Here is an 18,252-nt window from a genome sequence, read left to right as displayed (position 1 = left end):
TCTTGGAGTTGAAGCAAGGGAACACATCGGTGACTGAATATGAAACCAAGTTTACAGAATTGACCAGGTTTGTTCCGGAACAGGTTGATACTGATGAGAAACGGGCTAAGAGATTCCAACAGGGATTGCAACCATGGATTCGTAGCAGAGTGGCAGTATTTGAACTGACGACATATGCGGCTGTGGTTCAGAAAGCCATGATTATTGAAGGGGAGAGTGAGATGTCCCAAAAGGAAAAGGGACAAGGAAATTTCAGAACCGTTCTAACAGGAAGCCGGGATTTCAAGGTCGGGAGAATATGAATTTAAATAGGATAGGACAAGGCAATCAGAGAGCAGGTAATCATTTCCAAGCTCCAAACCAACAGGGAATGGTCAGACCACCATTGCCATACTGCAAGACATGTGGTCAGAAACATACGGGCGTGTGTAACAAGGAAAATGTGACATGTTTCACGTGTAAGCATAAAGGGCACTACTCCAATAAATGTACAGCAGGGACAATAGAAGTTACATGTTTCCAATATGGGAAGAAAGGGCATGTTTCCGGGGATTGTAGAGGACCAACGATGGCAACTAGTGTTTCGAGAGTATTGGCATTACCTCCACCATCACAGCAGAATCAGCCTAGGGAAAGGACTTTTAATATGACTATGAAGGAAGTTGTGCAGAGTCCAAGTGTAATTGCAGGTACGCTTTCTGTGAACTCGTTTAAAGCAAAAGTATTGATTGATTCTGGAGCCACAAGATCTTTTATTTCTGAAGGATTTATTGATAAGATATGTTGTGAAATTCAACGGTTGGGCGAGACGTTAATTATAAAATTAATGAATGATGACCAATTTCCTGTAGATTCAGTATGTCCAGAATGTGAAATCGAAGTAGCAGGACATCACTTCTCAATTGACTTGATACCTTTCAAGTTAGGAGAGTTTGATGTTATTTTAGGAATGGATTGGTTAGCCGGTAATAATGCTCAGATTGATTGTGCGAACAAGAAAGTGAAATTGCGAACTGTGAAGAATGCAACAGTAATATTTAGGGGTGAGAAATAATGGAGGAAGTTCTTGACGATGATGCAGACTAAACGATTATTGTGGCAAGGATGTAAGGCTTATTTAGCCTATGTATGGGATACTGAAAAGGAAAGTCCGAAGATATAAGATATTCCCGTTATGTGTGAATTTTCTGATGTCTTTCCAGATGAACTTCCAAGATTACTGCCGGATCGAGAAATTTACTATTGATTTAGCACCAGGTACGGAACCAGTTTCGAAAGCTCCGTATCGGATGGCACCGGTTGAAATGAAAGAGTTGGCGACACAATTACAAGATCTTCTAGATCAAGGAATTATAAGACCCAGTGTATCCCCATGGGGTGCACCGATATTGTTTGTAAAAAAGAAACTTTTCAGGAATTGAAGAACCGACTGGTGACTACACCTGTACTAGTACTACCAGATGAGCAAGGAGATTTCATTATTTACAGCGATGCATCCTACGGAGGACTGGGATGTGTTCTAATGCAGCACGGTAACATAATTACATATGCTTCTAGGCAACTGAAACCTCATGAACGGAAACATCCTACGCATGATCTGGAACTAGCAACAATTTTGTTCGCACTAAAACTTTGGAGACATTATCTTTATGGTGAAAAGTGTGAAATTTACACGGATCATAAAAGCTTAAAGTATATCTTTATGCAGAAGGAACTCAATATGAGACAGCGACGATGGCTAGAATTGATCAAGGACTATGATGTTACAATCAGCTATCATCCAGGAAAAGCAAACGTCGTAGCAGATGCATTAAGTCGGAAAGAAAGATTGAATATGTTAAATTCCTCAGAAGAGTTGATCTGAGAGTTTGAAAAATTGGAAATTGAAGTTCGTATTCTAGAAGAATCTACTGAGCTGAATTATGCAATGACATTTCAACCAGAACTGTTGGAAAAGATTCGAAGATGTCAAGAAGAAGTAATGAGTTAAGAAGACGACAACCTAATAGGGGAAGAAATCACAAGTCAGACAGATGATAAAGGAATTCTACGATTCTCATCAAGAATCTGGATACCTAATGTACCATAATTAAAAGAAGAAATCCTACGGGACGCTCACAACTCAAGATATTCCATACATCCAGGAAGCACAAAGATGTATCAATATTTGAAAGAAAACTTTTTGTGGCTAAACATGAAGAAAGAAATAGCGGAATGGGTAAGTTAATATTACACGTGCCAACGAGTGAAAGCAGAACATCAACGTCCAAGCGAATTACTACAACCATTGAATATTCCGGAAAGGAAATGGGAACATCTAGCAATGGATTTTGTGGTAGGACTTCCACGAACCAGAGCAAACCATGATGCAATCTGGGTAATTATCGATAGACTTACGAAGTCAGCACATTTTCTCCCAATCAACAAAAGATTTTCACTCAACAAGTTAGTGCATTTATATCTCAAGGAAATTGTGATGCGTCATGGAGTTCTTGTATCCATAGTATCTGATCGAGATCCACGTTTTAATCCAAGATTCTGGAGACAAGTTCATGAATGCTTAGGCACTAAATTGAATATGAGTACCGCTTATCATCCACAAACGGACGGACAAATTGAAAGGACGATTCAAACAATTGAAGATATGTTACGGGTATGTGCGATTGATTTTGAAGGCAGTTGGGACGAGCCTTTACCATTATTGAATTTTTTTTATAATAACAGCTATGCAAGCATTGGAATGCCACCTTATGAAGCTTTATACGGAAGGAAGTGCAGATCACCTGTGTATTGGGATGAAGTTGGTGAACGTAAAATTCTAGGTCCAGAATTGATTCAACAGACCAAGGAAAAAGTAAAGCTTAGCCAAAAGCGACTAGAGGCAGCGCAAAATCGACAACGCAAATATGCAGATCAAACCAGGAAGGATATGAATTACCAAGGAGGAGAACATGTGTTGCTAAAAGTATCGCCATGGAAAGGATTGACCAGGTTTGGTAATAAAGGCAAACTAAAGCCATGATACGTTGGTCCATTTGAAATCTTGAAGAAAGTCAGGAAAGTTGCGTACGAGTTAGCCTTGCCGCCTCATATGTAGCATATTCATAATACGTTTCACCTGTCAATGCTTAAGAGATATAATCCTGATTCTAGGCATGTAATAGAATATGAGCCAATAGAGATTCAAGCTGATTTGTCTTATGTAGAGCAACCAATAAGAATTCTCGATCGGCAGGATCGAGTATTGAGAAATAAGTCTGTACCTTTAGTACGAGTTTTGTGGAGAAATCCTATGGTTGAAGAGTTAACCAGGGAACTTGAGAGTGAAATACTAGAAAAGTATCCCCAGTTATTTTCTTAGCGAGATTCTGAGGACAGAATCCTATTAAGAGGGGAAGGATGTAACGACTGGGAAATTACGCTTGTATTATTACATAATAAAGATAAAATTATGTGTTTTATTATGCTATTAAGTATATTGAGTCATAAAACCCTAACTTTTATATGCTATGTGTGTTCAGTAACATTAGTGTATTTTTCAAGTATTTATCGGGTATTTTATTTCGTGTGAAAGTCTTTCGTTTCAAAAGTTATACGACCCGAACTTTGTTTTAATAGCTAATATTTCAAATAAAATAATTGGCCTTATTTTCTTAGAATTGCTTGTACCATCGCGTTATTCTGAACATCCAGTTATTTTATAAATTTTCTCGTTTCGCGAAAAATGACTTTTCCGGGCCCCTTCGGGTGTCAAAAACCCCCACAAAAATCACATTTTATCTTTATTAGATTATGGGACTTTCAAATATTCCATTTCTTTGCATTTTTGAATTATTCACAATCTTTGGGAATTTTTGGCATATATTTTGTATATATTAAATATTTAAAAATTAGAAATTAATACTCAAAAGTTATAAAATTAGGGGCCAATTAATTTTAATAGATGTATAATTAGAGCCTTAATTTTAATTAGGGGTACTATTTTTACTTCTATAAATAGCCTAATTTTTATTTAATTATTTATAATTAAAAATTAAAAATCAGAAAAATTAGAAAATTCTCTGGAATTTGGGTCAGACTTTTGAATTCAGGTTGCACAATCCAGACGTGATTTTGATCGATATTCTGCACCAAATCGAGTCGTGTAAGTACTCAAATCGAAGATTTTGATATGTTCTTTTGGTTTCTGATATCAATTTCATGTTTTAATTCATAGATTTTTGATTTCAAATTCTAGGGTTCATGTCTGATTTGAGAGATTTTAATTCTAGGGTTATTAGATTGATTTGATGATTGGAATAGCTTTGTATGATAATTTGCAGTCGATTTATGCTAGTTAATTAAACAAACGAATCCATGTATAGTGAAGTTCGATTACTAGGGTTTATATGGATTTTTGATTTATACGTTTTTGAGTTTGAATGATTTTTGGTTCCTTAGATGTTAGGGCTTTGATTGTACAGCTTACAAGATTTGATATGAGATATTAACATCGAAGTTTCATGTACAAATCTCTGATTTTGCTAGTTGGCCGGAGTTCGATGGGGTTGATCGGAGATTGATTTTACGGGATGTTTATGGTTCGTTTTACCTGTCAAAAGTCACGTTCTTTCGCGACTAAATATAATACTAACAGTATTATATTCATAACTGAATATAATACTGTTAGTGTTATATTTGCCAAATTATAATTTTTTTTATTTTAAGATAAAAAGAGTGAACTAGATAAGAAAATTGAATTAAAGATACTATTTTAGTACCAATATACTAATTTTTAACAATTAAATGTAACACCACTTTCCCGGTTACACCTATTTTATGACAATAATTGAATTTGATGGTAAAAGATTTGCATATGCTGCTTGCAGTTGTTTACGATGATTGTAGTAATGTTGGACTAGGGCTGCACATGGTTTGTCAAAACCGATGGGCCGAATAAACCGGACCGTCCTAAATCGAAATCTGGATGGGTTGAATTTTAATTGGGCCAAATAACATGGGTTGGGTTAGAGTTTAATCATTTAAAACTCTAAACCAACCCAACCGAGAGATATATCTAGGCCCAGCCATTTACAATACAGTCACTGGCTAACTGCCCTCTTAGTCTTGCGCCCTAATTTTGTAACACCCTAATTTTATTGTAGTCGCTGCTCAGATTTTTCTTTCTTCTACTTAACTATCTAGTCTACGAGCTCTACTGAGATTCATCTGTATTATTCATATTTTCCACTTATTTGTTTATCCTTCCTTGATGATATTTGATTTCAAATTGTTTAGAACTTTTCTTATTGATGTCATGTGTTTAAAGTATTACCTGGACTAACTATTTCTTCATCCTGCACATCCTGCTTGTGTTGTAGGAATGAAAGAAATTGTCCTGCAAAGTTTTCTTTGGTGGGGCAATTTGAAGAACCAATACTGGTTTGTTTTGGTTAATTTTTTGAAACAGGAACACTTGATTTCTTACCTTTTGCATGTTTGTGTCATTTTCAAGATTTGTAGGCGTAAATAATATAGGTGATTATGTAGATGAACCTGAATCTGGTACAAGTATATCAGAGTTTGAATAATTAAATCTTAGCTACAATTTACAAGTATCTATATTTTTATAATTTACGGTTTGTAAAAGTGTCTTTTTTTTATTTACTTGGTGCCTACTTTATTATTTAATTAGCTAATGTCCTGTAACTGTAAATTTTAACAGGACCGGAGGTGATATCCTCTATCAAAAACCATTGTTGGCAAAGAAAAACAAAATAGAGGACTGTTGCAAAATTATACTCCCTCCGTCCCAAAATGATTTTTCCGTTTTGACTTTTCATACTGTTCATGGTAAGCGATTGACTACTAAATTACGTATAATCTATAAGATCAAACATAGTCATGAGTGATTTTGTTGGATTCGTATTTATGAGTATTTTAATATAATAAAGTTTTTATATTTAATACTAATACGAAATTAAAGATATTAACAATCAAAAGTGTGCATTGGCAAACGTGTACAATACAAATATAAAACGTTTTTAGGGACGGAGGGAGTATGTAACGAAGATGGGATTCACAGTGAATAAGAGTTATTGATGTTCTATGTTCAAATTGTTTCTAAGTTTTCTGGACTTATTTTATTTTATTGTTTAACCCGATTAAACCGACCCAAACCGAACCAACCCATTATAATATTAGTAGGGTCGGGCTGTATAATTTAGCAGGGTTTATTGGGTTGATAATTTTACCGGCCGAATTAATTGGTTTGGGTTGTAAAATATTATAAACCGGCCCAACCCAACCCACGTGCAGCCCTATGTTGGACCAACATTGGAGACCTCAAAGGGCCTGGTCTTATAGTCCTATCCATTTGTCCGGATCTGGCCCAGCATCTGACCAATATATCTTGATATTCAAGTAAAGCTACTATATGCCCAACATATCTTTGTTGGACAGGCTTTTATGATCATGTAAACTTGCCATTTAGCTCAAGATGTCCAATTTGAGGGGAGTCTATTGGAGACGATGGCTGGCATGCTCCGCACATTCATGTCGAGGGGTAGCATACGATACTCGATGTCAAGCTCTTTAAAAGTTTTGATCATCTCTTCAACGACAAGTGCTCTCTTCATCCACCTTTTACCCATGTCCTGAAAATTTATTAGGTGAAAAAGCCATAACGATATCTTTAGCCTGTTCATGTCCTCGATGTCTCGCACAACGATCACTGGAGCTGGATACCAGTGATCACTCTTCTTCTCGATATAGCTGCAATTAAATAAAAATTAAGAAACCGTGCTTAGATATTTAACTTGTTACAGATATGTAACACATTTTTTTTAATCCAATATATATACCTTGTAATCTTCTCTTTCATTAAAGTCTTTTCTACAGGAGTTGAAATGTGGATGCAGAAATCAACGGCATCCCCCATATCTGGACTGCAGTAGTATTTACTGATGGGCTTGTTTGATAACACACTGTTCGGATAGCTAATCTTATGCTTATCATACCTCAGAAAAATTGTAGTTAAGATATTTATCTCTTCAACGACCAACTGAAACCATAATTATATGGAAAAAAAAAAGAAACTGAGTTTGCAGCCTTCAACGCCCTAATTAGAAGGCATTTGAAATACATAAATACATCCAGATTTGGTTCTAAACGAGTACTTAAATTAAAATACCTGAGCATCGTCAACTTCACAACGATCACCAATATCAAATGGGTGCATCACAAATAAAAAAATGATCCCTTCAAACATTGTCTTTCCAAACACAAATACAACTAAAAGTAACTGAGAGCTCAGAAGGACAAAAAAAATGGATACTGGAAACTTTGAGTATAAGTATCCAGATAATCGCTATATATAATTAGTCCTACAAATATGTTCAACATTTGGTGAAGTTTGTTTATAGCTTTTTTCGTATCATTCAGGGACAATACCAAGGCTCTTCGTTCTCTGAATGTATTTACCTGTAGAAAATTTTCAGCAGAGCTCAATACAAGTTTAGTTTTTGAAAAAATTGATAGGGTAACTGAAAAAATTGGAGTGAATGAGGATGTATTTGACACCTAAGAAGAACAGGAAGAAAATAACACATTTCAATGTTTATCGTGATCTATAGAGTATGTTAACTTGCTAAGTGTTGGGATTGAGATGTATACTTTGCTCTTATAGATGAAGAAATTTTTTGAAGGCAGCAAACATCATAATCCCAATTGTACATATCACCAGCTCGCTTCTAGTAAAAGAAAGTCATAGCAACGTATAGCAGAAAAAAAGTTTATGCAGTCCATATATTTGTATAATTACCATCCAATTCTTTAGTTCTTTCCTGGTAATTCCTTTCCACCCACTTGCCCCTTCAAAGTGTCTTATGGTCTTCAGTGCCTCGTCCTCTCTTATAAATTGCATCAAATCGTTCTGGTACAAAAAAGATATACTACTGAGAACTGAATCAAAACAAAATTATGTAGCAAAGCAATTTTTTTTGCAAGGATCCGCTATATAAATAAAGAAACCAATGTGCTAATGATCAAATTGGAATGAACTTACTTTGATCTTGGCTTAGCCACATTGTAGAAAATCTTCTTAGCTGCAACTTTAGCCTGAACATCACTTCTGATCTGTACTGCAGTCTCATCTTCACCTCTTTGCTCATCTAAAGTTGACAGAGTTCCTTTCCGGACAATATTCATTAGCCTCTTCATGTTCCAAGCTGAAATATTCTTTTGATTCAACCGGTGCAAGTGACCTATAGTAATCCCCTCTTTTTCTTCCTTGATTGCGACTGTTGAAAATCTAGAGTTTTTGAAAGAGGGAAAGCTCTTTCGGGTTTGAGTAATCCTTTTCAGTTTCCCAGCATTATGAAACTGGTGAACCTCAGCCATGGTTTGGTCCTCTTCTACTGGCTCTAGATGAATTCCAGTTAACGGTGGCCCTGAGAGAGTCTTAATCACATATTGATCAAACAAAGCATACTGAACTCGATCAAAATAAGTGCTAACATGAAAAGAAGAAGCAAGAACCTTGACAAGCAGTGCCTTCACAAACCATATCAAAGTCCCCACCAATACACAAACCCAAACTTTAGTCACATAACTCAATATACCTTACCATAAACCAAATTCTCATTTTCTATCAACCAAAACGAATCTCGATGCAATCAAAATGAAAGCCAACCAAAGACAATTCTTTACTGCATGCCTGAACCCATAAACAAAATAAAGAACACGTATACGCAACATACAATGAAGCTCAAGAAAAAAGACAAGCACCTGTATCCCCCAACCCGCAACCAATCTCCCACATAACAGAGCCAGAAGCAGTAGCAACAATGACAATCATGCAAAAAAAAGTGAATGACAGCCCACTTACTAAACTTTATCATTATAAACTCTTCTGGCAAATCTTCCTGCAAATATGGATCATCATCATCATCATCATCATGACACTCACTTCTTTCCTCCATACATCCAGACTTCATTATTCTCTTAAAACTGTCATTTTGCTCCGGTGGGTCAACTAGCCTTGACCTAATCCTTAAACGCAAGAGTTCTGATTCTCGAGGAAATTAAAGCCACCGTGTGTGCCATGCCGCTGCAAGTTCCCACCAAAAGAAACTTTTGGTGCAATAAAATACATGAGGTTGTTCCACTTGGTCGTGGAGACTCTGAATTTCTAGTAACCTGTACAATAAAATTATTTACATCTACCTACCTAGGCACGTCAAGTCATCAGAAGGTAAGGATCCACGATTTAATCCCGTCTTTTAAAGGAATAATCATTTAGAGCATCTCCAAGTACATTTTTTAAATTGATTGGCTATAATATTATATAATAATAATAATAATAATAATAATAATAATAATAATAATTGTTATAGAGAACCTGAAAGTTATGTTGTTCCACTGATATTCTCCATAAATATTATAATAATATTTTACAAAGACATTAAAGAAGGGGATGACTTTGAAATTGAAATTGAAATTTAAATTTAAAGGTATCAAATATGGAGAATAGGTATAAAGAATGGTAAAAATTTAGCCCCATTTTTGTTGCCATTAGCATTTTGTAAATACAGATTGCCACATCATTTATGCTTAAGGGACGAGAAGGGTTGTTCATGCTATGACTGGATATCACGAGGGACAAGAAAGAAAGGATAAACAGAAAGGTTTGAAACAATATAAGTATACTTAAATTTTATACAGATTTAGACACCAAGGAGGTTGACCCCAAGTATATAACAACAAGCATAGAGAGTATAAATAGTTTGATGTTATTGTCAAAGTTAAAATTTTCAGGTGGATTTTAAGGAAATAAGTTTATGCGTGATTAACATTTATAAGTGATACTTATAAATCAAACATGCAAGTTAAAAGCTAAGATGAAAAACTTTCCTCAATTCTTAGCCATAGCTATGTATTATGAAACGAGAATATGATTATTTAAACCTAGCAAAATAAATGAGATCATTGTAAGGTACAAAGTTGTAGTAGTGTCAACATCTTATATATGTGATGACTATATTATTAAACACCTCAAATAATTTGAACATATGAAACTAAAATATTTGATGTAAATCATGACAAAATAGCTTCATTTGGCTCGTTTTAACCGCTGAGCACAAGCTTAGCTCATGGGCTTCCAATGGATATTCATCGCCATCTTTGTCTACAATTTAAGTCAAACAGAAAAAAGACTTGACTGGAATGTAGAAAAAGCTCTCCCCCAATTATATAGGAACATCACACACACACACGCAGTAAATTTATTTAGATAAAGATTTTAGTAAACTTTCCATTTCGAATGTATATAGCCCCGGAGGCACTAGTAGTAAATGTAAGACACTGGGTTCTTCCTCCTACCTATATATGGACAAGCAAAAAAAAAAATAAAAAATTGCAGCAACACATAAGGTAATCAAACTTCACTTGCCAAACATCAGGTAAAACATTCAAAAATTGAAGCTACACTTGTGTGGCTATAAATTTTTAAAAATATAACTGCTAGAATACCCAAATTGGATCCAAAATGTTTCCCAAATTCGAAATGGCATTACTGAATTGGTCATAGAGAAGCATTTCCCTCGTGAACTTTCCAAACCTGAAATTATTCAAATACACTTCCAATAAACACGCCTAATATAAAAAGTGGCGGCAGCCAACACTCCATGGGCATTCGATGTTCATTTGTGTACTAAATTTTGGATGTACTAAAAATCAACATAATATACAAAACATTCAATCTGAAAATGTATCCAGTATGCAAATTCAGCAACGAGCTTCAATGATATATTAAATAAAAAACTGATCAATTAAAAACATTAACGAAACCGAGCCTATGTATCTTTCATATTGCCAATAAATCCCGTTCATAACTAAAATCGATAGACACTTAGAGGAGCTTCTACTCATCAAACAAATCACAAAATTTAAGAAAGCTTAATAAGCATCATACTTGTCTCTCAGAATGATATAGATTTAGTATACTTCCCTCCTGGGACAAACATAGGCTAAGCCGCTAAAGGCACTGGAAGTAACTGTAAGATACTACTACATTCTTTCTCTTAATTACGAATAAGCAAAATATATAATATTGCAGAAACACCATCCGTTATCAAACTTCACTTGCACAGATGCTAGTCAATGTAAGAAATCCTGCAAAAGATATTAGATACATCAGTCAAAAGTTTAAAACTGAGGCAACACTTGTGTTACTTAAAACTAACTTTAAAAACTAAATTGAGCCAAGTAGCAAATAAACTTATCTAAACTAACACAAAATACTGAATTTGGCATTGAGTTATTGCTTATTAGTTCAAACCCAGTTTACATTCTAAAATACCTCATTTAACATGATATATACTTTATTAAGTATTAATCCTACCAGTTTATCATGTTTATTAAAAGAGAACACTGCCACCTTTTTCATAGATTAACACTAGAAAACTATTAAAGTCAAGAAATCAACAATTGAGGAGCAATCCTGGTCATAATACTATTGTTAGATTCAGCACCAATCAAATTGCTATTATCTGGTATGCTAGAGTCTAGACTGAAACTGTTCAAATATAAAGTCGATAAGAATGGTAAAATGTGAGTTTCTATCACTGATATACTCAAGTTCACAACAGCTCATGACTACATTGTTCGAACTACTATGAAGGTGCACATTACACTTTTTTAAATAGACATTAGTTGATGCATATCATTTGTAATACTAATTATATGCACTTTAGGAATGCAAAACAGTTTCTAAGCGACGTTCTCCACAAAATGGCTTCTGTTCTGTAAGTCTTCGTAGTCACATTTAAGATCATTTATGCAAATGTCTTAAGTTGTACATAAAGAGTTAATCAGTTAGTGATCAACATTTACGGTTAACGTTTTAACATAATATGCAGTTCATAACTAAATTTAGTAGACACTTGAGGAGCAACTAAAATCACTAGAAATTTAAAGGAAGTTAAACTTATGATGATCCAAAAACAACAGCAGCTAACAAATGTTGATACGCAAAAAACTCATCCATCCTAAATTCAGTAAACTTTTAATTTTAAAAATAAGAAAGCATAAAGATGGACAAATAAAAGACAACATGTAAGCACAACAGACCTAATAGAGTTTTTAATATACTGCTTGAGCTTGTTTCTCAATTAGTGTGTCCAAACAGAATTCTGGGAACTACTATTAATTCAAAAGATATGTTCGTGTTGTGAGGTTACCTCTAGATAGTTTCTTGAGTGAGATTAAATTAGTTGGCATTTTCCTCCACTTGATGAAACCCGTCGAGTGAAACAAGTGTCTCCCTGTATTTGAGAGTTGCAAGCACGTTTTCCAGTCCAACTCCGTAATATTTGGTCTCTTTCTTCTCACAATCATACAAAACATTATACATGAATACATTTCCATTTAGCAACTTCTTTCCAAAAAACTGCCCTGCACCCAAATAACAAGATAGCCACATCTTCAACTTGGGATGGGGATCATCGGGTGCAATGGTAAACATTTTGGTCCAAGAAGACCCCTGTCCCGAAACATTATCATTCAATTTCCAAAGATCAATTCCTGACACAGATTCAAAAACAACAGAAATATAACCCTCAAAATCCATAACATCTGACAACTTCTTTTGCACAAAGCTAGGGAATGAAACTAGTCCGATAACCTCTGTACGCAGATCAAATGCAATTAGATGCTGTTCATCCCAACTACTTAGATACAGCGTCTCTTTCACCACAACAAAATCATTTCCCTTGAACTTCTCCTCCCCCAAATTTTTTCCCCAAACAGGACCCTGAAACTCTCCCCAACTATCATTATTTACTGAATACACCTGCAATTTTAACATCACACTATCTAAATTCCCTTCCCACAAAGTCCTAAACACCTTATAATCATTCAATCCAGAATCATAACCGAACCCTATCCTTACACCACTTAAACTAGCCACATCCAATTCGGGAACACGAACTTGTTTACACCTCCTAATCAAAGGATTCCATAAATAAACAATATTATCATCCGTCAAACATACAATGCCATTACAACAACTTGCACCAACAACTCGTGAATGCTGAAAAAAACTTGGAATCACAACACGATCAAAGCGTATCTGACAGCTAGACAAATCATGTCCGTCTCGATCATAACGCATGGAGAGAAGATACACGGCTTCTTCAAAGGATCCTAAAAGAGCATACATAGTGTGCACCCAATCAGGGAGTGCCGGCATGTCCCCGTTAATCGGCACTACTTGTGGCACATCATGTACTACCTTACCTGAATTAGGATCGAGAATGTTGAGTAGTGTGGGATTATTATTATAATTGTGAATGACATAGCGGAGGTGTGAGTTTATGAAATCAGGGCTTGAAATAAGTGAAAGCCAGGGTTTACAAACGGACTTACATACCCCTAATGTTTTTACAGGGAGCTGAACCAGTACTTTTGTCAGTAATTCACCGGGTAAAACGCCGATCTTTGTTACTATCTTACTCCCCATTTCCGATTGTATTAAAAATACGACACTTAATTTGAAATTCAAACTTAGTCAAAAAACGACAATTAAAATGAAACGGAAGGAGTATAATCTAACAACTAATTAACTTGAAGCAGGTGAACTCAGTTAAATTAGTGACGGCTAAGAGAAATAGAGCAGTAATTTACCAAAGTGAGTACTGAGAGAAGAGAAGAGTTTTACAAGCAGTTGGGAAAATTAGGTGGGGAGAGGAGAGTTTTACAAGAAATTGTAAATGCATTGGGAATTGTTATGCTTACCCGGGACTCATAGTCTCACTCTCACCTTTGATTGAGCCAGATTTTCTTTTACTGAGACACTCCCATAAAAACTAATTAAAATAATCTAAATTTATAGATATTAATATTTATACAGAAAATTTATTATGCTGTGTCAATGAGATTTCCTTTTTTACTTACCGTCTTTCTAATGTGTTTAGTCACTAACTCTAATAAAAATGAAAAATGAGCTCTTTTTATTGGTGGAATTGATGTGAATGCTAGGGAGCCATTAACATTTATTATTCAACCACCAATAAGAATAGCCCATTTGTATGAGAGTTAGTGACTATTGTGTGACCTTGAGCACACCATAGAAAATCCCTTTTACTTATATCCGGTCTAAAAGCTTATGCAAGTCTCAGCATTTTCTTTATTATGACATGTTAGGGCTTAGGACTGATAATTTCGGATTTTTAGGGATTGCAGGTCGTGTTCGTATTTATAAATAGGTCAAATTTTGATAAGTTAAAATTACCTAAAATTAAATAAAAAGAATTTTAAGTGTAAATTAATAAAAAAAATTAATAGCAGGTTGTTATGGGTAAGAAATTAGTGTGAATTTAATGTTAGGGTTCATGAGTTTCGAGACTCGATTTGACTGCTCTTGTAAATCGTGACTCGGTCTGTTTTCACACGATGCCTACGTACCTTGCTATTTGCCAATGATCAAGTCAAAAAACGTAGTTCTGATTTGTATGGTGAGATCCCTTATATAGAAATGGGATGCTTTGAATTGGATTATGGTTAGGAGACTTGGTGGACACGTCTCAGATTTAGAGTGAACTTTGGATTCCTATAATGCAGGAAATTGATTCCTTCTTCCATAGGGTTTCTTGGAGGTCAATCTCCAAGGAGTTATATCCCTATTTGGATTCCACTTATCAGCTGATTTTTCTGCATTTTCGGGAAACGTTTTCAGAAATTCTCATTTTTCTGCATTTTTCCAGAAAATTTCCTTTCCTTTCCTTTTCTTTTTTTTTCATTTTTTTTTAAAAAAATTTCAACCAGGAATCCCTTTCGACCATGGACTAGTTACTTCTGGTCGTGGCCATTTCGGTCAGGGTGCATTTCGATCAGAATCCTGGCCGAATTCGGTCAGGATTTTTAGTTTGACTTGCGTTCGGACCGAATTAAGGTCCTCAATATCCTGGTCGTGGCCATTTCGGCCAGAGTTTTTCGGTCAAATCCTGACCGAATTCGGTCAGGATTTTTTGGTTTGACTCGTATCTTGGCCGAATTAGGCGTCTATTATCTCTGGTCGTGACGTTTTCGATTAGGAAATTTTTCGGTCAAAATCCTGACCGAATTTGGTCAGGATTTTTTTTTCTTTTTTTGACCTGATTCTTGACCGATTTTAGGTCCCAAAAGCTCTGGTCGTTGGTTTTTCGACCTGGGTGTTTTTCGATAAGGAATTTTGACCGAATTTAGGTCAGAATTTTAATCTTTGACTTGACTTTTGACCGAATTAAGGTCCAATATCTCTTGGTCGTGAGTTTTTCGACCAGGGATTGTTTCGGTTAGGCTCCTAACCGAATTAGGTCAAGATTTAAAAATTAACCTTAACTGGGCTTTTTGTTTGGCCCAACTTTTGTTAGTCCCTAACAATGCAACAAGAATTACAGAAGGGGGGTTGAATGGAATTCTTGAACCTTTTTCAGAAATATAAAATGTTCTAACTTAAGATATATATATATATATATATATATATATATATATATATATATATGACAGTGTTTTGATTTGCAAAGTGCGGAAAAACAAGTTAAATATGAATCAAAACACAAAGTAATAAAAACACAAATCTTTAAAACTTTCTGGTGGATTAGAAAGTATCCACCATATATATATATATATGTATATGTATCGAGAGAACTCTGTGAAGCTTGAATAGCTCACAGCTGCTTACAAAATAAGAACAACTAAACCTACAGAGAAATGCTAAGAATTCAGCTTACAAATGTTTCTATGAGATTTTACTTGCTTAGTCTTCTTTTTTTCTAATTGCTTCTCTTGGTTTATATATATCACCAAGATTACACAGTAATAAGACAAGATAATAAAACAAAACCTATCAAGTCTAGTACTATGCTGCTTAATTACTCTATTTCAGCATCTTTGAATATCTTCATAATAACATGGAAATGGCAATGCTTCTTTGTTCTCAAAAACCCGGTTGAATAGGCTTTCACATTCCTTTTGCATATACTCGACGCATGTGACTGTGTTGTCACTGTCAACAAATGTTTGAATTGATTATCCGTCGGGTTCATGATCATCCGTCGGGTTGCCTTGATGATCATCCGTCGAGTAGCATTGTTGATCATCCATCGGGTAGCTATTTGACACTTGACTTCATTTCATTTATGCAGAATTACAAGACATCATCTATGTACAATTAATCAACCTATTCTGCATATCTAATTAAATTCAACATGACTTATATGCTACTACAGAATCCAAACAAAGGTGTTTTCAGAAATGTGCTACATGACTTATTGTTGCATAAGCTACTCACTCGATGGATAATAAATCATCATCCATCGGGACTATATTCCTTATCCGTCGAGTGCTACATTATTCACTAAGTTAAATCTACTAAGGTGTTTTGTTAAAGAAATCATCAAGTCCACAACATATTCACAACAATCTCCCCCAATTTATGTCTACTAGAATTGTAGCCATAAATTAAGAGAAACTTGATGATAACAAAACACCCTAAAAATACAAATTTAAATGGAAGTAGATAAAACTGTAAAGTGCTGCAATTAACAAAATGTACAAAGATTTGCTCAAAGTCATTTTCAAGGTGCTCATCTAGCCTGAGCAGATTAATCTATTTCCTTGAAGATCTGGATCTCTTTCCAAGCTTTCTGTTGTTTTCTTCTATCTGATTTTGGAGCTGTCTGTGGAATTCCAGTTCATCAGATTCTGAGATATTTAACATTTCTTGCATTTCCAAAAGAGTCTCATTGCCAGAGATGCTCAATTGGTCTTCTAATCTAAAGAATCTTCTAACTCCTTTATCATTCATGAATTCCATCAGCCAGTAGGGCCTTAGATGCACTCTACTCCCTGTGTAAAGAATAGTTAGAGTCTTTGGGAGTGCATATTTGGCTCTAATACTCCCCAGTTCTTCAATCTTCTTTAGAACAAGTCCTCTAGCTGTCACATTGAATCCAAAGTTCTTCTTGAAGGATGAATAAACCTTTATCGGCACATATTGGCTTTCTTGAAGGATCCTGTGAAGTGGCCACTGTATCTCTTTTCCTCCCTTGTACTTGAATACTAACCTTTCAGGCAGATTCATGTAAGCATCAATCCCTCTAACTTCTTCCAGTTCATCTAGATAAAGGTTCAAATCTGAGAATTCCTTGATGTCACAGATGTACATTATGTCCCCCTTGTTGACTTTGGTTTGAACTTTGGTTAGGGACTTGGATCTGAGAGTTGATGGCTTCACTTTCTTGACTGCTCTTGTCTTTGTCTTCTTTGGCTTCATGAAGTGAGGTAGATTGAGTTTAAGTATTGGTAGACTATCCCAGTCTATTGGCTCATCCTTTGGAATGATAGGTTCACCACGAAAATTCTTGGATGGATCTATCTTGAATTCTTCATGTGCCACAGAGGGTATGGATGTTTGAGTTGTTGCAAATGTAGACTCTTTGGGAAAGTACCCTTCCATCTCCTCATCACTGAAGTCCAATTTTCTCTTGATTCTTTGCTTGTACCTTGGCTTCTTTGTCTGTGGAGGTTCATTTTGTATTACTTGATCTTGAGATTCAACTGTTTCAGATGGTTGTGCAGAAACTTGTTGTGTAGGTTTCACAGCTTGTAGCTTGGCCAAGATAACAGCTTGCTCCTTCTTTTGTTTGACCTTTTTAGCATCTAGAGTAGCTTGCTTCTTTTCTTGCTTCAATCTTGCCTTTTCTTCTCTCTTTGCTTCAGCAAATTGAGGGTGTCCAGCCACCACACAAATTTCTTTACCATTCCTGAAAACTTTAGCAATTCTTCTTTTCAATGCTGAATCAGCCGGATCCTTGTAGAATGCTATGGACCTGGCCAACAGCTTCTTTTTATCAGGCTTTGGTGTCTCATACACTGTGTCCAAGGGGTTCTTTAGTGAAGATTTTGGATAGTTCACCCTTGGCTTCAAAATTATCTTAGCCTTTGGAGATTTAATGCAGGATGGTTGTCCTCTTTCCAGATTCTTCATGCTCATTTCATTCACAGATATTTGCCTGACTTGAGAGTGATGAATGGCTGATTTCTCTGGCTTCTTTACTAACCCAAATTTCTTTTGTATATCCTCATCAATTTTCTCCCAGTTGATTGGACTCAACTGCTTCTTCTCAGCTGCTCTCAATGTGGATGCTGCTTCATTTATGAGATCAATACTGTTTGTTGTTGGTGGCTTGGTGAAAACAATTGTAGGCACAATTACTTTACTGACTTGAATAT

General features: G+C 35.4%; 1 protein-coding gene and 1 pseudogene across 3 annotated transcripts; both read right to left on the bottom strand.

Annotated features, from left to right (window-relative positions):
• Nucleotides 1-6,033: 6,033 nt before the first annotated feature.
• Nucleotides 6,034-9,352, bottom strand: LOC141719542 (mechanosensitive ion channel protein 6-like; annotated as a pseudogene).
• LOC141720860 (F-box/kelch-repeat protein At3g23880-like) lies at nucleotides 8,320-13,799 on the bottom strand. Of its 3 annotated transcripts, none has more exons than XM_074523510.1 (2): nucleotides 12,219-13,799; nucleotides 8,320-8,429 (listed from the first exon to the last, which is right to left on the bottom strand). In XM_074523510.1, exon 1 carries the CDS (start codon nucleotides 13,496-13,498, stop codon nucleotides 12,248-12,250), a length of 1,251 nt encoding a protein of 416 aa, XP_074379611.1. In that variant the 5' UTR covers nucleotides 13,499-13,799; the 3' UTR covers nucleotides 8,320-8,429; nucleotides 12,219-12,247. The 3 variants fall into 3 exon arrangements, with proteins under 3 accessions (XP_074379611.1, XP_074379612.1, XP_074379610.1); XM_074523511.1 differs by lacking the exon at nucleotides 8,320-8,429 and adding an exon at nucleotides 9,421-10,597; XM_074523509.1 differs by lacking the exon at nucleotides 8,320-8,429 and adding an exon at nucleotides 10,940-11,151.
• Between the last annotated feature and the right edge of the window lie 4,453 nt (nucleotides 13,800-18,252).

This window comes from Apium graveolens, chromosome 4, assembly GCF_009905375.1.
Source record: "Apium graveolens cultivar Ventura chromosome 4, ASM990537v1, whole genome shotgun sequence".
Classification (NCBI taxonomy): domain Eukaryota; kingdom Viridiplantae; phylum Streptophyta; class Magnoliopsida; order Apiales; family Apiaceae; genus Apium; species Apium graveolens.
The sequence above is the reverse complement of the archived record's forward strand: the minus strand, read 5'-3'. Positions and strand labels throughout refer to the sequence as shown.